General features: G+C 44.4%; 2 protein-coding genes across 2 annotated transcripts in view; both read right to left on the reverse strand.

Moving 5' to 3' along the window:
* The window catches only part of Fbxo10 (F-box protein 10), a 40,479-nt gene extending 25,807 nt beyond the window's left edge, over positions 1-14,672 (reverse strand). Inside the window, exon 1 of the mRNA XM_090330274.1 lies at positions 14,636-14,672. The gene's annotated coding sequence lies outside the window, so the exon portion shown is untranslated. The remainder of the gene's footprint in view (positions 1-14,635) is intronic.
* An 8,422-nt stretch (positions 14,673-23,094) lies between these two features.
* Positions 23,095-25,605, reverse strand: Tomm5 (translocase of outer mitochondrial membrane 5). Its single transcript, XM_090330275.1, has 2 exons — positions 25,390-25,605; positions 23,095-23,262 (listed from the first exon to the last, which is right to left on the reverse strand). Exons 1-2 carry the CDS (start codon positions 25,508-25,510, stop codon positions 23,228-23,230), a joined length of 156 nt encoding a protein of 51 aa, XP_090186401.1. The 5' UTR covers positions 25,511-25,605; the 3' UTR covers positions 23,095-23,227.
* Positions 25,606-25,907: the final 302 nt, after the last annotated feature.

Genomic DNA, 25,907 nt, shown 5'->3' on the forward strand with positions numbered 1-25,907 from the left:
ACATAATTGCTATTATTGTTGGTCATAGGGCTTGAACTCAGATCCTGGGCACTGTCCCTGAACCTGTTAGTGCTCAAGGCTAGAGCTCTACAACTTGAGCCACAGAGCCACTGTCAGTATTGGAGGGGTTCAAGAGGTAAGCATCTCACAGGGACTTTCTGCACAGGCTGGCTATTTATTTATTTAACTTTATTGTACCAGTTCTTGGGCTTGAACTCAGGGCCTGACAGCACTGTTCCTGAGCTTCCTTTTGTTCAATGTTATCACTCTACCACTTGAGCCACTGTGTGTGCCACTTCCGGCTTTCACTGAGTATTTTTTAAAATTGGAGATGAGAGCACTTCATGGACTTTCCTGTCTAGGACTGGCTTCAAATTTCAATCCTCAGATCTCAGCTTCCTGAATACAGGCATGAGCCACTGGCGCTTGACAACCACATAAATAAATATATATATATATATTTATTTTTTTGTTTGGTGATGGGGCTTGAACTCTGGGACTGGGAGCTGTCCCTGAGCTCTTCAGCTCAAGGCTAGTGCTCTACTTCTTGAGCCACAGTGCCTCTTTTAGTTTTTTGTTGGTTAACTGTAGATAAGAGTGACAGACTTTTGTTCCTGGGCTGGCTTTGAACCGCAATCCTCGATCTCAGCCTCCTAAGTAGCTGGGATTACAGGCGTGAGCCACCAGCACCCCTTATACATTTTTGTACTTCATATCCCTCCCAAATTTTATCCCAGACTTTGCTTTGCTCTGATTCTAATAACTCTTCTCTTAACTCAAATGCTACTTTGTCTCATTACAATATCACTTGCATGATGGAGTTCTGACACCAAGGTTAGATACAGTTCAGCTCCAGTAAGCTTCTCTCTTCTAACTATGGTCAGCTCTCCATATCGGTGGGTTCTGTATCCATGGATTCAACTAATGGTGCACAGAAAATGTACATACAGATTTTTCCTTGTAATTATTTCCTAAGCAATGTAGTATAATAACTTTTTACATAGTATTTACATTGTATTAGAATTGAGAGTACTCCAGACATGACTTAAGGTACAGGAAAGGATGTGTGTGAGTGATATGCCAATACCATACCATGCTATGTAAGGAACTTGAGCACAGTAGATTGTGGTATTGTGGGAGGGGAGAGGCTGGAACTAATCTCCTGTACATACTGAGGGAAGTCACATGTTCTTGGTTTCCCTAATTTATGAAATAATAAAAATGTTATTGTGCTGTGCATAAGGTCTTATTAATCTATATGTGCATTTCTGAATTCAGAAGCTTTATATAGTCTATTTCTTCTAGCTCACAACCTTGACACAGTTCACATAGGCTAGTGGGCTCAGGCTCTGCCATACTAACGCAGTATGGGTATAGGTTATATTGCTTTCTAAAGTTTTCTATCTCCGTGTGTGTGTGTGTGTGTGTGTATCCTGGGGCTTGAACTCAGGGCCTGAATACTGTCCCTGAGCTGTTTTTTGCTCAAGGGTAGCATTCTGCCACTTGAGTCACAGCTCTACTTCCAGCTTTTTGGTGATTAATTGGAAATATGAAGAATCTCACAGTCTTTTCCTGCCTGGGCTGGTTTCAAACTTCAATCCTCAGATCTTAACCTCCCGAGGAGCTAGGATAACAGGCATGAGTCACCAACACTCAACTCTATCTTTTTATAAACAGACACTCATTTACCACTTTTTCTAGCTGTCCTTGTTTCACTTCCTTTTTCCTTATTATCTCATGATTTCAACTTAAAACCACTAGAGGGCCAGGAGTTTGGTAAGAGTGCTTGGATAGCATGTATGAAGACCCAGGTTTGATTCCTTGGTTACTACACGCATAGAAAAAAATCCAGAATTGGTGCTATGGCTCAAGTGGTAGAGCTCTATCCTTGAGAAAGTCCAAGGATAGTGCTCAGGTCTTGAGTTCAAGCCCCAGGACTGGCAAACAAACAAACACATGCATGCACACGTGCGCGCACGCGCGCGCGCGCGCACACACACACACACACACATTCACTAGAACTCCATTAATCCCATTTAAAATTTTTCCTATTCAAAAATATGCAAAATATCTGTTAGCTCAACATTTCCCCCCAGAAGCTGAGCTCGTGAAAGCTAGCACCAAATGCAGCATGCTTTCCAAGGGCTTTGGCCTATTGTTTAGACACCTTGTTCTCTTGGTCCTCAAGTATTCCTTTCTGATTGGTCAGTTTCTCTGACTATAACTGTGTGCTGTTCTTTCAGGGGGCCCTATATCCTTAACTTTCTAAGATGCCTTTTCCATAACATCTTTCCTTCTACATGGGACAGCCAGGTGTTCAGAAATGAATGAGGAAACCCCGATCCATACAGCTTGTCAATAGTCCTTTACGGGTCTGTCCATGCGGGTCCTCCATCAATCTCCTGTGAACACTCCATTTGTCAGTAGGGATGAAGCAGAGACATAATTCACAACTACCCCAAATCACTACCACCAGCCCTGTCAACCACAGCCTGTCTGTGGTTGTCATTTGTCAATGTGCTTACTGTACAACAGTGTTTAACCTAGCCAACCTGTTGGTTGGCCCAGTGACATCTCATAACACCCAGCACTGCTAATTATTGTCCAGAGGGGTGCCAGTGACTCACGCCTATAATCCTAGCTACTCAGGAGGCTGAGATCTGAGGATCAAGGTTCAAAGCCAGCCGGGGTACAGAAGGACCTGAGACTCTTACCTCCATTTAACTTCTAGAAAATGGAAAGTAGGGTTTGGTGCAAGGGTAGGGTGGGAGCCTTGAGCTGAAGAGCTCAGGGACAGCCCAGGCTGAATTCAAGCCCCATGACTCACAAAACAAATAATTAATTAAAAATAAGGAAGGCCCTAAATCATTATTCAGTTATAGAGAATACAATAACATAATAAATATCTCATATCTAGCATAAAGTATATGTTTACTAAAACTTTTTTTTTTTCAGTGCTAGGATCTGACCTCAGGACTTTGGTTTTGCTAGGTATATGTTCTACTGCTTGAGGCACGCTTCCAGTCCTATTTATTTTTATTGTTGTTATTATTTTAAACATTGGTTTTAATTAAATGAACAAGCAAAGCTGAATTTCTAGCAAGTCTCCACCTACATTTTAGGTGAAGAATTAATATTTCCTTGAATTTCTAGAAATTTGCTCTATCAACAGAGCTTTAAAGGCCCTCTCTACCCCCAAGATTACAGCATCAACCTAGAAATTCCTACCCCAAATTTTTTTAAGGTCCTAATATGAGTAAGAAATTGGAGTGAAAAATCCCCTTTACCCTTCAGTTCATTCATTTTACAAACAGTCCTATGGATTTGGGGAGTGAGAGCACCAGATGAGAAAAGGCAAAGGTCTATCAGGTGATAGTAAATCAACATGGGATTATCAACATGGGAGAGAAAGAATGAAGCACCACTGTGTAATTAAAGTATATGCAGTTCAAAAGGAAAGAAGGTCTTGGGCCCAGCCTTGGTAGGACTTCCTACAGCAGCAGTTCTTCAGTCATGGCTGTTGACCATCTAAGAATCATCAGGGCTTGTCCCTATGTCTACTTCAGGCCTCTAGGACTAAAACTCATTATGTGCATTTTTAACAGGCTCCTAGGATTTTGATTTCAAAAGTCACACCCATAGCATGATATGGACTCTTCAATAAATGATCATCCTCCTCAACTTTAACCTTTCCAGTCAGTGATGTGGCCCACCCTGTATCATGCCAACTCTCCATCTCTGTCCGTTGGTCAATCTTCCAAAGTCAATTGCCCTTGGCAGGTAATTACAATTGGAGGAGGCCATGAGGCTAGGGCCTCGGCAATGACATTAATGGCCATGGAAGGACTAGAGATCCCAGCTAGCCTACTCCTGCCCAGCCATGTGGTGCCTCTGCCACGTTATGCTGCAGCAAGAAAGCCCTCATAGATGCCAGGCAGATGTTGGTGCCATACTTTCCTTTGAGACAGACTCTTGCTATGTTGCCCCAGCTGGCTTTGAACTCCTTGGCTTCCCAAGTAATTAAGAACACAAGCACATGCTGCTGTATCCACCATACTCTTCGGACTTCATAGTCTAGAGTCATATGCTAAAAAAATAATCTGTCTTTATCAATATTTTCATTAGTCATGGGGCTCAAACTTGAGGCCTGGGCACTGTGCCTGAGCAATTTTGCTCAAGGTTAACACTCTACCACTCTGCCACTTCCTGTTTTATGATGGTTAATTGGAGATAAGAGTCTCACAGACTTTCCTGCCCTGGCTGGCTTTGAAAGGTGATCCTTAGATCTCAGCCTCCTGAGTAGCTAGGATTATAAGACTGAACCACCAGTCACCAGCTTTGTCTTTATAAGTTATTGGGCTTTAGTTGTCTTGGGGCTCCAAGAAGTACACCTGCAGTAGGAAGCCAATGGTCTAGTAGCTGGCTTCTCAAGGGAAAGAGGCTCTCCCAGCGGGTCAGTTTTCATCCTTCACACTTGCTTTCTTCCAATTTGCCGGTGTCCCCAGCTCCAGGGGTCTGAATCTAAATGAGGCCAGCAATTCTTCCCTCCAGCTCCCCTTTGAGCTCAGATGAGAATTTCCTTTCATTCAAATGTCACATTCCCCATTGCTGCATTTGGCTTTATTTACTGTGACTTTACAGTAATCCACAGGGATGCAAGCAACAACAGGGATTTCTATAACCAGGTAACACTTTTTTAAAAAATGTATTCTCCAAGTTTCACCTTTCCTTTTTGCCACTGGGGCCTCTGAGTGTGGAATTAAGACTCCACAAGTGTTCCCTGGGGCCTGGGCACCTAGGTGTGATGCTTGTGAAGAACTGGAAAAACAACATGTGGGATGATAGGGAGAAGATGCTGGGTGAGCATCCCAGCTCTTCCCCGTAGTGGGTGGGAGCTCAGGGCTCCTTTGTGGCTCCTTCTCATACTCCCCCTGCAGTAGCCACATGCCTTCAACCACCATTGGTCTCCAGCCTTGTGGGACAGGCAGACACCTCCTCTGAGGAGGAGAACCCCACAAGACTTGGCTGCTTCCTAGCTCTGTGACAGGTGGCAAGTCCTATCACCTTGTTGAGCTGACTTTTTTTTGCCTCTGAATTCAGGCTAACCATGGCTCCTGCTATGCATGAGGATTTTGGAGTTTTCTAAAGCAGGGGAAAAAAAAGATCACAAATCCAGTATTTGTTACTTGCTTACTTACTATGTGCCAGGATGCAGTAAACGAGAATAAGTCCAACTTTCAGAGACAGACAATCATTAAAGACGCATGTTGTAGGGCTGGGAGTTTGGCCTAGTGGCAGAGTGCTTGCCTAGCATGCATGAAGACCCAGGTTTGATTCCTTGGTACCACATACATAGAAAAAGCTGGAAGTGGTGCTGAGGCTCAAGTGGTAGAGCTTTAGCCTTGAGAAAGCCCAAAGCCAGTGCTCAGGCCATGAGTTCAAGCCCCAGGACTGGCAAAAAAAAAAAAAAGATGAGTATAAGTGCTATGAAGAAAATGGAAATAGGCTAATGGGTGTGTATACACATATAGCTGGGTTTTCTAGCTATGGAAGGTCTCTGGCGAAGTGACACTTGAACACAGACCTGAAAGATATTTCCAGTCACAACATGAGATGTCACTAGTGACAAAATGAAAAAAGAAAATAAGTCTGCCAGTCCAACATCCACAGAGCATGTGCCAGGAAAGGACTCATAAAGGAGAAAGTAGGTGTGTGACACCCTTGGAGCCCTATGGCACTCTCCACGTGGAAGGCGCTAGGACACTCATGGCACCACTACCATCCACTGCTTCTGAGGAGGGCTCTCTGGGCCTAGAATATTCCTGAAGAGCTACTGCTGAGAGCTGGGCTGTCAAAGGTCAGCAGGAGAAACCCTCGGTATTACCAGTGTTCAGAGAAGACTCTCTGGACACAGATTTGAGAGTTGTTTAACACAGGACATAATGGGAATCCCTTTCTTTCCTCTTCCATAAAATGACTAGTAGTATCTCGTTACCTCATATATGCCTTTGTGTAACTACATTTCTTTTTCCTGTGTGTGGATGCCAGTCCTGGAGCTTGAACTCAGGGCCTGGGCACTGTGCCTGAGCTTCTTTTTGCTCAAGGCTAGCACTCTATCACTTGAGCCAGTGCTCTACATCTAGCTTTTTGGTAGTTAATTCAAGGTGAGAGTCTCATAGATTTTTCTGAATGGGCTGCCTTTAACCCTGATATTCAGTCTCCTGAGTAGCTAGGATTATAGGTGCGAGCCACTGGCCTCTGTCTGTGTAAGTGAATTTGTGAGATGAGTAAAGGGGAAAATAGGATGGATGAACCATGTAACAGCAGGATAGTGGACACAGACCACAGCAGCTCGTTAACTGACACCAGGCCTGACGACATTCGCTGTGGTGAATTAAACACATTCTCATTCTCTAAATACTGTTTGTCTCCCTAGGTAACATGTAAATTTCTAGGAAGAAGTGGAGTCCACTGTTTTGTGTAACACGGCCCATAGTAGGTACTCATCACAAAGGAATAGACCACTGCTTTCTTCGTTACCTGGTATACTGATGTCCCTGGGATTTGTTGAATCCTTATATCCACAAAGAGCCTGAGGAATAGGAAAGTAAATAAACCCAAGTCTATAAGCAACACTTGCAATTTAGAAAACCATTGTGGGAATCAGACAATGAATGAAAGAGCCTGATATCAAATCTAGTAGGAGACAAAGGTAGATCTACAAAACAAAAACAAACATACAAACCAACTCCCCAGCCCAGCAAACCAAACCAAACCAAACTAAACCAAACCAAATGACAGCAGAGCTCTCAATAACAACAAAACCAAATAAAACAGTTCAAGAGGGAAAAACTACTTAGTACCTTAAAAGAAGGAGAGCCTATATAAAGAATTAAAATGTTTTAGGCAATGGCACTTGCCTAGTGACAGCTAATTGACAGAACTAAGAGGATTGTGGCCTGAGGCCAGCTGGGGCAAAACTTAGCAAGAACGTAGCTCAAAAATAAGCAGAAAATGGTGGTTCATATTTGTAATGCCAGTTACTTAGGAGTTGGAGGCAGGAGGATTGAGGTCTAAAGCTGGCTTGGACAAAGGGATGAGACATAATTTGAAAAACAAAATGAACTAAAGGACTGAAAACATGGTGAATGGAAGAGAGGCTGCCCAGCAAACAGAAGGTTCTGCTGTGTTCAATTCCCAGTATCACTAAGGGATCAAGGACAGTCTAAGCGACATTGCAAGACAGTACAAGAGGGAAAGAAAGAGAACGAAAGAGAGAAAGGAAGGAAAGGAGGGAGGAAGGCAGGGAGGAAGGAAGGAAGGAAGGAAGGAAGGAAGGAAGGAAGGAAGGAAAAAACCATAACTTGTGTCTAGGGAAATCATTCATTTATAGAACAGAAGGCAACAAAATAGCAGTAGGCACTTTTACTGGGCACTATGTTTAAAAGACACTTTTCTATCAACTACACACTATGTTGAAAATGAACTATAACTTGTGGGTGGGGATAGGAGGGAAAAACTTGGAGAAATGATGAAAAAGAAATGTAGTCTTTACCTGGTTATAAAACTGTAGCCCCTTTATAGTAACAACAACTGCCCCCCCTCCCCGTTTTCTTTTGTTGCAGTTGGTGGTGGTGGTGGTAGTGGTCATGGAGCTTGAACTCTGGGCCTGGGCGCTGTCCCTAGCTCTTCAGCTCAAGGCTACTGCCCTACCTCTTGAACCACAATGCCACTTCTGGTTTTCTGATGGTTAACTGGAGATAAGTCTCATGGACGTTAGTGCCCGGGCTGGTTTTGAACTGCGATCTTCAGGTCTCCTGAAGATCCTGAGTAGCTAGGATTACAGGTGTGAGCCACTGCACCTAGACAATAACTGCTTTCAATAAAAATAAAAAATAAAAATAAAAAGATACTTTTCTGTATTCTTTCATCTCATTTTCTCAATCCTTTTTCAGAACTAACTTCCCAGGTATTCAAAAGACCTTAGAAACACCAAATCCTCCGCATACCTACTGGAGTGAAATTTTAACAAGGTCACCAGGGAACTTGTTTGTACCCTTAAGTGTTGAGAAGCACTGACAAAACACTGTCTTGTCTTTATTTTACAGATGACAAGGGACTTACCCTAAGTCACTGTGCTAAAGAGAAGAGCAGAGCCAGTGAAACCAGACCTGGCCCCAAGGGCTGACTTTTTACCACTAAGCTTCATGGGCAAGTGGGCATCTAAGCTCGACTTAGAAATGTGGGTGGGACTATAGCATCCAGGGAAATAAAGGGACTGTAGGCAGAGGAACTGAAAAACAGGATCCAAGAGGGTTTAGGACACAGGCTGCAGTTCTAGGAGTCTGACAGGGTGTAAGAAAGGGCAGCTGGTTCACATAAGCACCCTAAGCCAAGAATAGAGTTGCTAGTTAATTAGGTGGGCCGTAGAAGTTGCTATGGGTCACTGTAGAAAGGGTTTTCTACTTCACGCTGAAATGTCTCAGGGCAGAACAAATGAACTTCATATTCTAGTTTGGTCTCTGCCTCTCCTTCACCCATTCATCTTCAAGGTGAGTCTTTAACTCTTGTTTTAGTGGCCAAAGACCAGATAATAAAGAAATGATAGTTGCTTTCTTACCTAAAGGCTCTTAGTGACAAACAGCAGCTTAGTTTTTCATTCGCCAGCAGTCTAGGTTTTCATTAACAGAGGGAAAGGATCTACAGCAGCTCAGAATCTAATTTAGTACCGACACAGACAGAGGTGAGGGGTGGGGGGTGGGGGTGGGTGGGAAGACTTTTCCCAACATAGTGTAATTCAGTATAAACTTTATTGATGGAGTGACTGTAATAGGCTAATGATTAAAATCTTCAAACCATAGTAGATGTGTCTATTTTATAGATTTTCATTTAAAACTATTCTGAAGTCCTAGGAAGTAAAATATGAACCGCAAAGAGCCCTGAACCCCACCCTCACCTACACATATCCATATCCTGCAGGAAATGAGAAAAATGCAAACTCTGAAGATGGCAGAGTTCTTAACTGGGCTTTTCCCCATTTCTCCAAACCTCAGCTTTTCCTTAGCCTGAGAAATAACCGGCTGTTTCTTATTTGAAACTGGATACCATAAAACCAAACAATGTGCTTTCAAGCCATAAGCACACACTCTGCCTCTTTAAAGGAAAATCTTGTTCACTGAGACTCACCTGGCAGGAAGTACAGGGCAAGGGGCTCCTAAAGGCTGACCTTTAGGCCTGATTCTCACACAAATTCAATAGGCCACCTTAACCAGGCAGGGGAGGCCACTATAAGGGCTTGCTATAATGCAGGTGTCTCTGCATATGTCACCTCAATGAGCACTGAAAACATCCCAGAACACTGTGGAAGTCATATCTCTAGAGCCCAGTCTATATGCTGGCTTCCTCAGTTGGTTAGCAGTACAGCTGGGGTTCCAAACCCAGTCTGAGTCCAAACCCACCCACCTCCCAGTTTACTTCTTGGAATGATGCGTTTCCAGCTCCTAGCCTGACCATTACACACACACACACACGTACATGTGTACATATGTGTATGTATACACATTCGTAGATCATGAAAAGAACTAGATCAATCTAGCAGTAGTTATGTACCAGAGTTACATAACTACTGGAGTTGGATTGACAAAAAAAACATGGCCTCCAAATTTAGAAGCTCAGGTGAGAACCTAGGAAAACCCAGGTCACCTCGACTGGCAAGTGGATTGTAGTCCCCTAGACTTTACAGCAAAGGGAACCTTGATCAACAGCCTTCCCCACGTCCTGCCTCCTACCCAACCACCAACTGCTTCTACACACTCTTTAATCACTCTCAGCTCAAGACAACTCCGCACCTAGTAATTGCTACTTTACTGGTGACATTACACACTGAATGGAGTCAGGCTGTCTCTGCCTGTGCTTCCTCAGCTATAAAAATGGGGATAATGCTACCTCAGGGGAGTTGTTTAGAGAAGGAAAGGAGAAAAAGGCAGAAAAGTGGTTAACATGGAGCTTGGCACGCACCCTGGCATGCACACTCGTGCACATGCACACACACACACACACACACACACACACACACACACACACACACACACACACACCGAGCTTAATCTCAGTAGTAACCAAGGAAAGGAAAATAAAGCCACAGGAGAGATATCATGACACAGCCACAGAATAGTTAAAATTGAACTGGCAGCTAGGAGTTGGTGGGTTACAATCCTAGCTCTTCAGAAGGCTGAGATCTGAAGATCATGGTCCAAGGCCTGGACTCTTATCACCAATTAACCAGCAAAAAGGTAGAAGTGGAGGTATGGCTCAAGCAGTAGAGAAACAGCCATGAATGAAAAAGCAAGAGAGTAAAGTCATGAGTGCAAACCACACACACACATACAAATAATATAAATAATACAAACTGACAAAATCAGTTATTTGCAAATGAGCTTGAATACTGCTGGTAGGAAAATATTTTAGCACAATAACCAAAGGAACTGTTTGGTGTATCTATGAAAGCAATTGTACTCTGATGTATAAAATCTAAAGAAGCTTATTCACATCCAGGCATGGGTGGCTTTTTCACACCTCTAATCCTAGCTGTTCAGGAGGCTGAGATCTGAGAATCATGGTTCCAAGACAGCTTGGGCAGAAAAGTCTATAAGACTCCAATTAACTACCAGAAAGCCAGAAGTGATGCTGTGGCTCAAAGTGGTAGAACACTAGCCTTGAGTGAAAAAGCTCAGAGATAGTGCACAGGCCCTGAGTTCAAGCCCCATAACTGCCCCAAAAGGAGAGAGGGGGAGAGGGAAGGAGAGGGAAGGAGAGGGAGGGAGAGGGAGGGAAAGGGAGGGAGAGGGAGGGAGAGGGAGGGAGAGGGAGGAACAACAACAAGAAGAAGCTTATTCACATTCACAACACAAAATGTCTAAGGATGTTTGTGGAAGAAAGTACAAACAACCCAAATGTCTACCCACTATAAAATAAACTACCTACTCATACTCATTGTTAGTAATGAGCATGAGCATATTATAGGAATATATGTCACAAACAACAAACTGAGTAAAAGAAACACAGGGCTGGGAGTTTGGCCTAGTGGTAGAGTGCTTGCCTAGCATGCACGAAGACCCGGGTTCAATTCCTCGGTACCACATACATAGAAAAAAGCCAGAAGTGGTGCTGAGGCTCAAGTGGTAGAGCTCTAGCCTTGAGAAAGCCCAAGGACAGTGCTCAGGCCCTGAGCCCAAGCCCAAGACTGGCAAAAAAAAAAAAAAAAAAAAGAAATAAAACACAATGCGCAGCCAGTATGATTCTATATGTATAAAGTCACATTAGTAAAACTTGATACTTTCTGAATGCAAAGTCAGGAATAGCAAAGAGATAACTATCTCAAAAGTCAAGACAATGGTTTCTCAGAAAAAGGGTTATGATTTAGATAGAAAGTATTGAATCAACATTGGCAAAAATCCATTTATGTGTGTGAGTGAGTGTGTGTATGTGTGTAAACTGTGGGAACCTCCTCATCCATTCTCTGGTGACAGAACCAGTTTACCAAAGAGATCTGGGTTAAGCTTAGGAAAAGATATTGAACTCTCAACCTGCCCCCCTCCCCCCAAAAGACAATAGTCAAATCTCTTGGGCACTGTAAGGTAATCCCAGGATAGGAGGGGAAACGAGCCCAGAGACAGACTCAAAACAAGGCTCAGCATTCAGTGCTTTGGGTAGCATAGCCAAGCATGTGAGCAGAAGCTTAGCACAGCTCTAACATGGGAGTCTAAGGAAGGGATCACACTGGCAGGGACCACACACATTCTTGGACAGTGCAGGATAACTCTTTAGCAATGACACCATGGTAGCTGTGTCAGACATGATGTGGATACACTACACCATTCTCCCCTCAGTAGTGAGCATACAACTGACACCCCTGGTCTGACTATCCCCTCAGAGGGCTTGGAATTCTCACTACACAGGAAATAGAGAGCTTGGGGGAAAAAAGAAAAGGAAATGTGTGACTGCATTAGAACCTGACTTGTGAAATAAGACACAGAAGTTAAACTTCTAAGGGAATTAGACAAAAATCTTAACTAAATGCCCCTCTATCCTTTTATATATCCAGTACCTCAGATGAATAGGGAAATAATAAATCACTAAACTAACGAAGGGTAACAAAGGAAATCAGCAGGCATTTCGAACCAAGCCCATGAGTGACTTTAAGAGGTTCATTCACAGGGGCCGGGAGTTTGCCTAGCATGCACGAAGACCCGGGTTCGATTCCTCAGTACCACATACATAGCAAAAAGCCGGAAGTGGTGCTGAGGCTCAAGTGGTAGAGCCCTAGCCTTGAGAAAGTCCAAGGACAGTGCTCAGGCCCTGAGCCCAAGCCCAGGACTGGCAAAAAAAAAAAAAAAAAAAAAAGAGGTTTGTTCACTAAAGCAAACTGAAAGAACCAGAATGGTTGAGTCTGATTGGGGTACCTTGCATGTATGTATGGAAGTGACACTAAAATTCCCCTGTATAATAAAAAATCTTTTTACCAATGCTGTTGTATCATTTCTCTGGGACAGGCCTATCAAAGAAATACGCTTCTGTCACATCTCCTTTGAAAAGCTGATAATGTTGTCTTGGTTGCCCTGACTACTGCTCTTCCTGCTTCTGAGGTTTCTTGCTGACACCACACTGTACACCTTTACTACAGGCCCTTCCGTGAGATAATGCCTTCAGTCTCCTATCCCCCAAGGACTGGGAGGTCCCTCAGGCTAAGGTCTCTGTGTTTGTATATTCCTACTTCTCTACTCCCTGCCACCAATGCATGTTTATTGAAGCAAAGAATGAAAGAGGAAGGAGGGAAAGAAGAAAGGAAAAGGAAAACGTGTTTGCTCAATAGAATAGACCATTACCAGAACGCAGAATCTCTTGAACTGGTTGGTGACTGTTCTGCCTTGTCTTGCCTAATAAGCTACTTGTGCTATCTTGAATATACAATTCCCCTGATAACCATGGAAACCAACATGAAGGCTCTAGGCTGGGAACTCTCTTTTTAGAAAAGAAAGAAAGGGGGGGGGGGAAGAGGTGTAAGAGGCCTGAAATCAGAAAGACCAAGGAATCCAAGAGTTCTAGGCCAGAAGGAAATCCTTTCCTAAAAGCTCTGACAAAGCAATATTTCATTCTAGTCCCTTCAAATTTCACCGGGCTTCCCCCAAGGCTGGAGAAAACTGCAAGGATTATGAAATAATTTAGGCTCCTCTGTGTCCTTTGATCCCATGGTGCCAGCTGCTATGAGGCAAGCTCACTGGGAGCTGAAACTTACTGTTATTATACAACATACTGAGAAGTAGCAGAGGGAAATATAGCTATATATATTTCCATATGATTTTTATGTAAGTCCAAACCAGCATAGCTAGCTATGTAAACAAGAGATCATTGTCTGTCTTGTTCACATCTCAACGTCCAGCTCCTGGTGGGTGCAACATCCATAGTAGATATTCTTTAAATACTTGTTGAATAGAAGTGGAATTGAAGAATGAAGTTAGACTAAAGGGAAAGCATGATGGCTGGCCAACATACTTTTGTGTCCTCCTGAGCAATATCCAAATCCTGTCCTCATTCTGGGTCCAGTATCTCTGTTTGCAAGAGACAGCTGGGTTCTCCGGTTTCCTAGGCATCTTCCAGCTCTGACAGTCAATCACTGTGATGTGCTTTTTACGGTGGCAGCACATGCCTGGCAGGTTTCTTTCCCCTCCCAGGGAATCTGATACCCATCTGCTCAAGTAAATTAATGTTCCCATCCTGCCTGGCTGATTTGGTGGGAACAACAGGTTCACATGCCAATGTAAAACAGCAGGCGCAGGGACAGGGGCCCAGAGCAGGAAAAGGGGGTTTTAGGATCACATACACAGTAGCTGAGTATGATATTGTATTAAAAATCCTGCTGGAGCCCTTCCTAGCTCACTATTTTAATAATACTTATATAAATAGCACTATCTATGGGGCCTTCTAGGCCCACACTGGGCTAAACCATTTACACTTAATCCTCACAGGAATCTATGAGCGAAGTACTATTCTTATCCACTTTTAAGAGGCCAGGAATGGATGTGGCTCAAGGTCACATGGTTAGTGAGTGGTAGAACTGCAACTTGAACCCAGGGCTGCCTGCTTCAGGGCTGACTGGCTCTTCAAGTGGTTTTCCTCTCTTCCCTGGACAGAGCAGGGGAGATCTTCCTTTCTCAGTGATGGAGAAACCAAGTCCCCTGTGGGTGTCGGGGGGATGTGGGGGGGGGGCCCAGACTTACTCCTGCAAGAGTTAAGACTCTTCCTATCCCCCAAGTCTGATTCTTTCTCCTGCACTTCTGACACACTCATGAGCCCAGAGGTGTTGGCCACTGCGGAGGTCCCTGCTCCAGGTCAAGTGGTTTTCCAAGCAGGGAAACCGAGGCACGGCTCTTCCGGGGAGACCTCTGTGGGCTCACCAATCCCCCCCCCCCGCCCCGGTTTCCAGAGCCCGGTCACATGCACAGCTCGGCCCACACAGAGCAGCGGCCCTGCAGCCGGCCGCGGGGAGCAGGGCCCTGGGAAGCGGCCCCAGCTCAGCGCCCCCCGCCCCCGCCCCCCGCTCCGGACCCGGCCTGCAGTTGGAGCCGGCGCCTCTTACCTCACAGGGAGTCTTGGGGCCGCGGTGCCCTGGAAGCCGCCCCCGCTGCCGCTGCCCGAGCCGGAGCCGCAGCGCAGCTCGAGGACTGCGGCGCGGGGCCAGGAGCCGGCGGAGGAGCGGGCGGAGCGGGCGGGGCAGCGGGCGGCCCTGCGCGGCGGCGAGCCCCGCCCGGGGACAGCTGCCTGCGGCTCCCACGGGCGGGCGCCGCCGTCACGTGACCGGGCTGGGGCGCCGGGAGGCTCCGGACCACCCCGACCCAGAGCGCTCGGCAGGCCGGGCGGGCGCGGGGAGGGCGCCTGGGGCCGGGCGGGCCGGGGCTCGGCAGTGGAGCCAGGCTGGGATCGAGGGGCCTCGGCAGGGGCAGAAATAGAATCTGTGGGCGGAAACTGCCGGGAGGGGCGCAAAGGGGTCAGCGCGGGGGTTCTCCGGGCCGGTTACCCGGCGGCGTGGGGCGCCGGCTCGGGAAGGGCGGCAGGGGCCGGGCCAGCGGCCTGCCCGGACAGACACTGGAGCGTGTATTCCATTAGCCGTCTGTGGAGCTCGGGCATCATCGTAAACGTACTGTCAGTTGTTGCAAACTACTGTGTTATTATGGGCAGAGGAAAAAAAAAAGGTGGTTTGGGTTTGGGTTTGTTTGTTTTTCCATATATTTTTTATTGTAATGAATAGAGGGTTACAGGATGGGTTTGTTTTTTAGTTTTGGTTGGTGGTGGCCGTGGGGCTTGAACGCAGGGCCTTGGCAGGGTCCCTGAGCTCTCTTTTGTTCAAGGCTGAGGCTAAACCACTTGGAGCCACAGGTCCACTTCTGTTCTGTAGTTGGTTGTTGTTTATTTGTGCGTGTGTGGCTTGTTGAAGAGTCTCAGGGGGACTTTGATGCCTGGGCTGGCTTCTTCATCTTCAGATGTCAGCTTCCTCAGTAAGTCAGGGTTACAGGTGTGAGCCCCTGCCCAGCGGGGTTATTTTTTAAATTGTTTGGTGGAAGGCTGGGATGTAGCTCAGTGGCAAAGCACTTGCCTAGCAAGTCCAACGTCCTGGGTTAAGTCCCTAGTACCAAAATAGAAATAACAATTTCTTTGGTTGAGCAGGTAGTCATTAATCAAATAAGCATTTAAGCCAACCACTTCCAACTGTTTTGGTGTTTAACTGGAGATGAGTCTTATAGAGGGGCTGGGAGTCTGGCCTAGTGGTAGGGTGCTTGCCTAGCATGCACAACGACCAGGGTTCCCTCTGTTGGGACCACATGCATAGAAAAAGCTGGAAGGTGCTGTGGCTCAAATGGTAGAGCTCTAGCCTCGAGAAAGCCCAAGGACAGGGCTCAGGCCCTGAGTTACAAAGTCCTGAGTTGGACTTTTCCTCCCTGGTTTGGCTTCCCACCTCATTTCTCAGCCTCAGAGTAGCTAAGATCAGGTGTGCGTCACTGGGGCCCTGCTTCTTTTTACATTTTTTATATTCTTAATATCAAGCTGAATCCAGGAAGCAACTAACAACATAGCTAAGAATTCTTTCATTTAAATGCTAAGTTACCAAGCTAGGGAGACCTAAAAAGGGCTAGCTAGCTGTTAAACTGCTGTCTCCTTTCAAATGGTAGGTAAAGGAGTAAAGACAACAGAGAAATTGTCCTTAAGTTTAGGGCCTACTCTGAGACATCTCTGTATTTTAGAATACTTAGTAATAGCTTTCTAGAATCCGAGTTTAAGGGTTAGGGGGACTAGATGATTATGTGTATTCTCCCAGCTCACAAAGAAAAAAAAGAGAGCAGGTAACAGCTACTGTAACTCCCATTTCTTGCATGGGAAGCAAGGAATACTGTTTTTCTATTTACTTGAACTTTGTTAGACTAAAATAAACTCCTCCTATAGCTTCCTAGTCCAAGAAAGCTGAACTGCCCTCAACCTAGAGCCATCTGTCTTGGACCCAGTGTCTCACAAACTTCAGCTCTTTCTTGGAGATGCCAAGAAAATGGGATTTCAGCTCCTCCACCATCCACTGGTTACACTACCATCAAGCTATACCTCCAGCTCTTAGAATTTTATTTTTAAAATAAATGGAGTAAGTCCATCTAGATCTAAAGACAATTTTTAAGACACAAAATAGCCAGATAAGTAAAAAGACCATGCTTTAGTCAAATCAGAACAAGAATGAACTCTTACAACTTGATGATTTAGCTTATTAGTGAAGACTGCCAAGCCTATCACATGTTTAATCTTTTGAAAAGTGCCCCATTGTATGAAACCAGCCGTCTGGATATGATTGTCAATAAGCAATTAAAATCCTGAGTTCCTGGATTTGTGCTGGCCAACATCTTTGTTTTGGCATTTCTATGAAACAGCGAAGACTCAAAGGAGCATAACAGCAGTCTTTACCATTTTGTGCTATCTATCTTCCTGGCTAGTGGCATCACATGCCACATCAGAAGTCTCATTTACTTTTATGTAAGAATTTGAATATATCCACAAGCACAAACAGGTGATTTCTCTCCCCACCCCCCTTTTTTTTGTGGGTCATGGGGCTTGAACTCTGGGCCTGGGCGTTGTCCCCGAGAACCTAGTAGAGGTGGTCTTCCTTGCACCTGGTCTGGAAAGTTCCAGCTGCCTAGTTTCCTGGCCCACTTCTGTAAGTTTTCTGGTGATACTGCACTTATGATCTTGTTTCATTTTTTGTTTTGTTTTTGTGGGTCATGGAGCTTGAACTCTGGGCCTGGGCACTGTTCCTGAGCTCTTCAGCTCAAGGCTACCACCCTACCACTCAAGCAATAGCCCCACTTCCCTTGTTTCAATAATCCTGGGGTTTGAATTCGGGGCCTGGTGCTGTCCTTGAGCCTCTTTGTGTTCAAGACTAGCACTCTACTACTTGAGCCACAGCAGTACTTTTGGCAGAGGCTCACCGACTTTCCTGCCCAGATTAGCTATGAACTGCGACCCTGACCTTAGCTTCCTGAGTAGGTAGGATTACAGGCATGAGCCACCACGATCCAACTTGATTCTTTTAATAAAATACTTTCCCACTTCAAACTGCCAAAATGGATTTTGATGTTTGCAACTAAAATATGTAACTCATATTATAAAAGCCAAAGCTCTGTAAACTCAGGACTCACAAATCTCTCGATTCTAACAACTATTTTTACATTACATACCAATGTCCCTAAATCACTGTTTGTTCACTGGATTTATATGTCAGCTGATTAATGATCATTTCAACTAACTGCATGGTGAACAGCTGCCAGCGGAACACTTAGTTTCAAATATAGCAGTATCATGGACATCTGCTTATGTCATTAAAAAAAATCTTTTTTACATTTTGGGCCTCCATAGATGTAGTGGAAAATGAAAATACTAATGTAACTGCAAAACAGATGAAAACTATCAGGCATGCTTGAAGCCAATCTTTAGCCTTGGTAGGATGATTATTGGACTAAAACCCACTGTATTCAGTTTCTTTTTGTGGTGCTAGGCCTAGAACGCAGGGTCTCAAGGATGTTTGGCAAGTGTTCTACCACTGAGCTCAGTCATAGATATTAATTTCTGGAGGAAAGAAACCATGTAAGATCATGTTTTATAACTATGGAAATATTTCATAGTTCTATAAATGCACCATCCTGAACGCACCAAATCTCTTCTGATCTTGGAAACTAAACAGAGTCAGGCCTGGTTGGTACACAGATGGGAGATACTATATTTAAAAGAAGCGCGTAAGTGATTTTGTAAATATTTTAATGGTTCACTACAAGTATTATCAACTTTTGTAGTACTGCAATAGCATATAAGTAACAACATGTCTTCTGAGAGGTCCACAATTTATTACCATAGCCTTTAAAAGAAAACATGAGTTACTGAGGTTTCTTACACAGAATCTGGAATTGCAGTATATAAGCTAACCAGTAGAGGTCAGAACAGGATCTGTTTCTTGGGATTAATGTATGAAAATACATTAAACAGAAAGTTCTCAAAGGGCTGAGTTTTTCTTGCTCTGCTGTCTAATAAATTTCGTTTCTAAGGTCTACTGATTTCTTTCTGAAACATTTTTTAAAAAATAACAGTACTGGGGTTTGAACTCAGGGCCTTGCACTTGTTAGGCTGGCACTCTACCATTCTTTACCTGATCAATTATTATTCATTAAAATTTTACTTGCTGTCTCTTTCTAAGGGAACCCTTGCTTCCTCACAACAACCAAGTGCAATCTCCTCTTTTCCATAGTCTCACAGCTACTTAGCACTTGACCCAAGTAGCAGTTTCAGTAATAAAAGTAATGCACAATGAAGATGAAATGTTTGACTCTTCTACTAGATCTCCAAGTACAGGACAATGACTGAATTCACCTGAATTATCTTCTCCACCCGTTACTGTCACACTATTTGTCCCATCAGCAGCATTGAATGACTTGTGAACATGACGACCTCCACAGGGGAAACTGGGAATGTCTGATACCTAAAAAATAAGTTGTATTCACAAAGTCCCCCTTCAATTTAACTGTCATGTCTTTGAAAAGATGTTACCAGAGACTACTTGTATTTAAGTAATATTCAGGACTAGGGAAAAAATGATGGCTTTGGAGGGGGGACCCCTGATACAGGGCATCTAGATTACTTTCTACTTAAGGGCCCCTGTTCACCTTAGCCACAGTGGTGGTTTGGTGAGTTCAGGAAGGAATCTTCCTTCCTGGCTTTCTAAATGTTTACTTACTTTATTCTGCCTTCTGGAATGATTATTACAGACGAACAGGGTTGTCCTGTCCAAGTAATCTCTCTCAAATGCCTAGTACTTACTTTCTCCAGGCTAAACATGTCTCATCTCTCCAATCATTTCTCCAGCAGCAGATTCTACGCCTTCTCCTCAGCACCCCACAGCATTCCAGGTGCTCAACGTTACTCTGGCTACTATTCAAACATAGCAGACACGGAGGCTTCAATGCTGTAGTATTACTAATGAAACTTAAAAATTACTTTCATTGTTTTACTTTTGTGTGTGTGTGTGTGTGTGTGGTGGGGGGGGTGTCCTGTGGCTTAAACTCTGGGCCCAAGCACTATTGCTGAGCTTCTTTTGCTCAAGACTAGTGCTCTACCACTTGAGCCACAGTGCCACTTTCGAATTTTTCTGAGTAGTTTATTGGAGATAAGAATCTCAAAGACTTTTTTTGCCTAGGATGGCTTTGAACGACAATCCTCAGATCTCAGCCTTCTGAGTAGCTAGGACTACAGGCTTGAGCCACTGCCAACCAGCTTTATTCAGTTTTAGATTTATCTTTTATTCTTAAAACACTCACCAGAAAGCCTTTTGGGGAACCTAATTTACGAGTTATCCACACATCCTGAGCCAATGACATAACCTGAATTCTTCTAAGAAACACATTTCTGTAGTGATTCTGATTCAATAGGTCTTTTGTTACAAAGCTTCCCCAGTGATCTGGTGTGAAAATGGTTTTGAAAAGCATGTGACAACTGATGTTGCCTTATGCAATAGTACCAGTGCTCTTTCCCCTACTTACACCTCCCGTGGTAGAGCCTACCACCATGAAGTACCAGGACTGAAAATCCCAACCCTCTCTAGTATGCACTCTTTGATTCTTAGGTATTTTAAAAAGTGAGCCAAGAAACTGTCCTAACTTTTGCCATAGTGGCCTGGCAAAATATGAGAAACCTGATTTCAAAAATAACTAAAGCAGCTAGGAGCAGTGGCTCACACCTGTAATTTTAGCTACTGGAGGCTGAGGATCGCAGTTCAAAGCTAGCCCAGGCACTAAAGACTGAGAGACTCTTATCTATAGTTAATCATTAGAAAATGGGAAGTGGCACTGTGGCTCAAGGGCTAGGGTGGTAGTAGCCTTGAGCTGAAGAGCTCAGGGACAGTGCCCAGGCCCAGAGTTCAAGTCCCAGGACCAAAAAATGAATTAAAAAAATAACAAACAAAAAGCCTGGGGGGGTTTTGGACCTCAATCCTCAGATCTTAGCCTCCTGAGTAACTATGATTATAGGCCTGAGCCCTTAGTAAATTAGTTTATTCAGTCTTTTTTGTGTGTGTGTGCTAGTCCTGGAGACTGAATTCTCAGGGCCTGGGCACTGTCCCTGGGTTTTTCTTAAGGCTAGCTCTCTACCACTTGAGCTACAGTAACATTTCCAGCTTTTCTATGTATGTGGTACCAAGGAATTGAACCTGAGTCTTTGTGCATGAAAAAGACAAAGTAAAGGTCTCTGGGTTGAAGGACAATGAGAAGTTTGGGCTGGAATATAATACTTAAAATGCAGAGACTCAGTGAGTGAGCAAAGAGTGAATACTGAAACACACGCTCATCTCTTTACCCTAGTTCTCACTGAAACCCTCTTCCCTCACTTGCCAGCATTCTGGGAGTCAAGTTAAACAGCAGTGCTCTTTTTGACTTTCATTTTCTCACTCACTCCTTACAGTATTTTGAAGCAAGGCCATCACGCTTCACTTAGGAGACTGAAGAGTGGAATACCCAGCCTAACAGGAAACATCTAACGACATGGACGCTGAAACTTTCTCAATTCAATGACTTTCAACAAAGCCCAACACCAATAAGTTTCATAGCCTCTATTTTTAGACTCTTTAAAAAATAATATGAGGAGACAACCAAGGATAATCAGATATTATACCCAACGGAATCATGTAAACCAAAGTAATTATAGATAAGAGAGATTATGGAGGAAACAGGAACATCCAATGTTGTATTATTCTATAAGAGAGAAAAGGAAAAACTCATCCATACAAATTTATCAAATTATTGGAAACTAAAGGACTTATCTTTTAACCTTAAGCAGGTTTAATAAGTGTCCAGCAGAGTGAAAAAAGTATACCATCATGAACAGTAATATAATTGGGGGGGGGGGGAGATCCTAGCTCCCCAGAGAGAAAAATATTTTAGGACCAACAAGATGAGGAATTAGAATGGTTTCAGATTTCTCAGCAGTAGCACTAGAAGCAAAGATATGGTGGCCTTAAAATTCTGAAGGCTAAAGCTATTCAACCTGTGCTTTATTCAATACACAATCAACCAGAAAAGAAAATTAGCTATTTTTAGATCAGAAAGGTCTTAAATGTGTCTCCTATGCTATCTTCCCCAGAAATGTGCTGGGAAAAGGGCACCATCAAAAGAAGGAAATATAATAGGCAACAAGATCCAATATGGACAACTGGAAAGGAAACCCAGGGAGAGTTCCCAGGTTACAGCTCTTAAATTAGCTCTTGAGTAGGCAAGAAGGCTCTTATAGCCCAGACGGGGTCAAGCGAGAAAATTCCAGGAAAGAATAAGAAAAATGAAAGAGTATAACGATGAAACTGAACAATGTGAAATTTAGTATTAAGCATTTAAGTGGTAAGAAGTTCAGTGGCAAAAGCCTACAAAAAACAAAAAAGTGGGGCCGGGAGTTTGACCTAGTGGTAGAGTGCTTGCTCAGCATGCACGAAGACCTGGGTTCAATTCCTCGGTACCACATACATAGAAAAAAAGCCAGAAGTGGTGCTGTGGCTCAAGTGGTAGAGCTCTAGCCTTGAGAAAGTCAAAGGACAGGGCTCAGGCCCTGAGCTCAAGCCCAGGATTGGCAAAACAAAAACAAAAACAAAACCCCAAAAAAGTATGTAGGAAAAGAAAATGAACAGCGGAGTACTGATACTGGTCTAATCAAAATCATATTACACTGCACTGGAGGAAGGAATATGTGCATGATGAACATAAAAAGGGAAAAAACAAAACCCCAAAAGCCTAAGCCCTGATAAACCAAGGAAAATTAGGTAGTATCTAAAGCAGAGCAATCATGCAGTAACAGTAATATCACATAGTAAGACACAATTAGCTAACATGAGGTGAATGTAATTGCCTCCGAGGAAAGAGTACCCCTTCCTGCTAACAAATACATTTGTTCCAACAACTATTTGACTTAAAAACAGTGCTTTTTCTTTGACATTATGCATACTCAGCACTAAGCAAAAATGCTGCCTTCATGAAGACTGCCAATAAAACACAAGACCACGTGGATTAGCAAATCCTCATGTCCAAAACAAGAACAATTCCACTTAATACCTTGATTATCACAATAGTTACACTTTAGATTGGGATTGTTGGTTTTCAGCTAAAAGCAGGAAAAGAAATAAAAACCCAGGTTTTCTCAATTGGTATGTTTATTCAAAATAAAGACGGATGATCCCGTGCTTAAATGTTACCACGGTTGTTTGCTGATTTCTGTAAAATGTAACTAATTGTAGAAGACTCTTCACAAATATACTCTGGACATAAAAATGTAAACAGAAATGACTGACTAGACAATGCTATTTCAGACATAAATCCCCTTATAATTGACACTTGCTAGAAAGTGGAGTTTGATGTTATTTATCATTACACCAACACTCCCAGAAGCCAAATTACCACAGGCATAAGGGCACATGATGAGCAAACTTTCCAAATATCATTTTATAGTTAACTAGGAAGATCAGTACCACAGTCAACTTGCTCTAAACAAGAAGAATTTTTATGTCCATTCAATCCGAGTCTCTTACACCTTTCTGGGCTTATTCATTTGCAGACAGGAGGACAAACTGTAGTCAGGATCTTCAAATCATGCAGTCACGGCTGACACCCAGTCTTCATATGCTGTCCAATTTCTTTAAGATAAATGGAGCTGAAAGAAAAACACAAAAATTAGTTTTCAGTCCTATTAGACTAGGCCTAACATGGGGGGGGGGCAGGGAAGAGTGACTTATAGGTTTAACTCAGTTTTGAATTCACTGACCTTCAAAACAACAGCTTCCAGCTATGTGGGACACAGTGGTAGGAAGAATGAAATCTCAAACCTACCAAGAGCAAAAATGCTGGACTGAATGTAAACTAAAGGGAACAGGGCTGAGGTGTGTGGCTCAAGTGGCAAAGCCTGCCTAACAAGCACAAGGCCCTGAGTTCAATCCTCAGTAACACATTCTTTGACAACAAAAACAGACAAAAAACAGCTAATTTACTGTCAGTTTGATAAGCAAAAAACAAAAACACAAATGTAAAAATTGAGAATAAAGCTTTCTAATGAGCAGAACCATTTGGTTGGTTTTCAGACCCATCAGCGCCCTCTCCTGGGGAAGCAGAGCAATAGCGTGAACGAGTACACAGAGAAAGCACTTAAGGGAGATAAATGTCAGCCTAGGTGAGCTCTAGTTTAGATTCAACCCAGGTCTTCTACAGCATGATCTTGGCATGGTCTTGAAAACCTGAACCATCCCCAACTCTCCATGCTGACAAGGCAACAAAATACAATGGAGTAATTACAAATACAACTGACTTAGAATGAGGAGACAGGGGCAAAAAAAATCACTTCTGAGACATATCAGTAAAATTCAGATAACTGATCTTTAAAACTCCTTTCAGTTCTCAAATCCTGTGTATAATCTCAGCGCCTTACATTTGAAATCAAGCTTTCATTTGAAAAGTGGATATAAAGAAGCTTAAGCCCTTGTGGTGTAGTCTAGGCTAGCCTTGAACTTATGGTCTTCCTGCATCAGTCTCCTCATGAGTGGGATTACAGGCATTTAACACCGGGCCCAGTTGGGTTCTGTAAGCTCTGAAAGCTTTTCTTGATTCCTTGCTGATAGCAAGGGATCCCATGGAGGGAAACAAAAGTAATTGACAATGATCAAGGTTTAAATGCCCCCCCCCCACCCCACACACTGTTAATGACCAGAACCTATGCAAGAGGGTAGATTTTTCTTTCCTTTGGTGTGTATATATAAGAATATAAATGTAAATACTGGCAGGTAATTCAAACAAGCCATTTGTATTTGAATTTTTGTGTAGTGAAGATTAAATCAGTATGTTTAAACTGTGACTGGCATTTGATAAATAATAAAGTATTAACTGCTTTTTGTGGGTTGTTTTTGAAAGATACTCAGGTTCAGGTCTTTTTTTTTTTTTTTTTGGTTGGTCCTAAGGCTTGAACGCTGGGCTTGGGCGCTTTCCCTGAGCTCTTCAGCTACTGCTCCACTACTGAAGCCACAGCCCCACTTCCAGTTTTCTGGTGGGTAACTGGAGTTAGAGTCTCACAGACTTTGGTGCTGGGGCTAGCTTTGAACCGCCGTCCTAAAATCTCAATCCTCCAGTGTAGCTAGGATTACAGGGATGAGCCACCGGTGCCCGGCTTCGGGTTCAGTTGTAAGCCAGCCTAGGAAGGCAAATTCTAGACTCTCACGTCCAACATTTCCCAGTAACCAGAAGAGGGATGGAAGTGTGGAGCTCAAGTGGGAAAAGCCAAGCAAGAGAGTTAAGGTCTTGAGTTCAAACCCCAGTACAACAACGGGGGCGGGGAGGGATCACTTGACTGTGTAGAAACTGTACAGAAAGGAACCCAAACTCGGGTTTCGAAGGTGAGCACGGAGGAAGGGAGGCTGGCGCCGGGTTTTTAAAGCCTGGGACTCGACGTCATCCACTGGATCGCTGAATGACCTGGGGCCGCGCCTTATCCCTGCCCTGCAGCTGTTCATCTCAGGGCTGCAAAAAGAGGCGACGTTCCGGGGAGGATCCCCAAAGCGCCCGCCACTCGAGCGCTCCGGGAAGGGCGAGCTGGGGGTGCGGAGCCCGAGGGCCGCCGCCACGTGCCCGAGGCACGCTCCCCCCCCCACCCCGCCCCCAGGCCGGCCGGACCCCGCGGGACGCTCGCCAGCCCCGCCCCGCGCGGCGTCTCCTCCGGGCCCCGCCCCCCTCGGCCCGACGCGGACGCGCGGCGCGGGCTGGGCAGTGCCTGGGTCACGGCGGGGAGGACACTCACTGACTCGCAGCAGGGCCACGTAGATGAGGAAGTTCCGTATGGAGGAGAGCACGTCCTCTCGCATCTTCCGTTTCATCTCCTCCGGGTCCAGCTTCGGCGCGAGACCCTCGATCCGGAACATCGCGGCTCGGCTCGGTTCAGCCGCTTCTCAGGCCCCGTGATCCCTTCTCCTCCGCTGTGGCCGCTCGGCACCCGGAATTTGACCCGACACCACTTCCGGTTCCCGCCCCTCGTTTCCGCGCGGGGCTACGGGAACCTGCGAGGGACCATCTTCACCGGCCTAGAGCGGCGCTGAAGAAGGAGGACTGCAGGGGGCGCCAGCAACCTTATAGCCAGGCAGCCTAAGCTCCCTGGGAATTGTATTTTCCTTCCTTCCTTCCTTCCTTCCTTCCTTTCTTCCTTCCTTCCTTCCTTCCTTCCTTCCTTCCTTCCTTCCTTCCTTCCTTCCTTTTTTTTTTGCCATACTGAAAAATGCAAAAAAAGAAGAAGAAAAAACCCCAAAACCTCAGGGCCTCATG

This window comes from Megascapheus bottae, chromosome 3 (assembly GCF_031878675.1).
Source record: "Megascapheus bottae isolate mThoBot1 chromosome 3, mThoBot2.hap1, whole genome shotgun sequence".
NCBI lineage: Eukaryota > Metazoa > Chordata > Mammalia > Rodentia > Geomyidae > Megascapheus > Megascapheus bottae.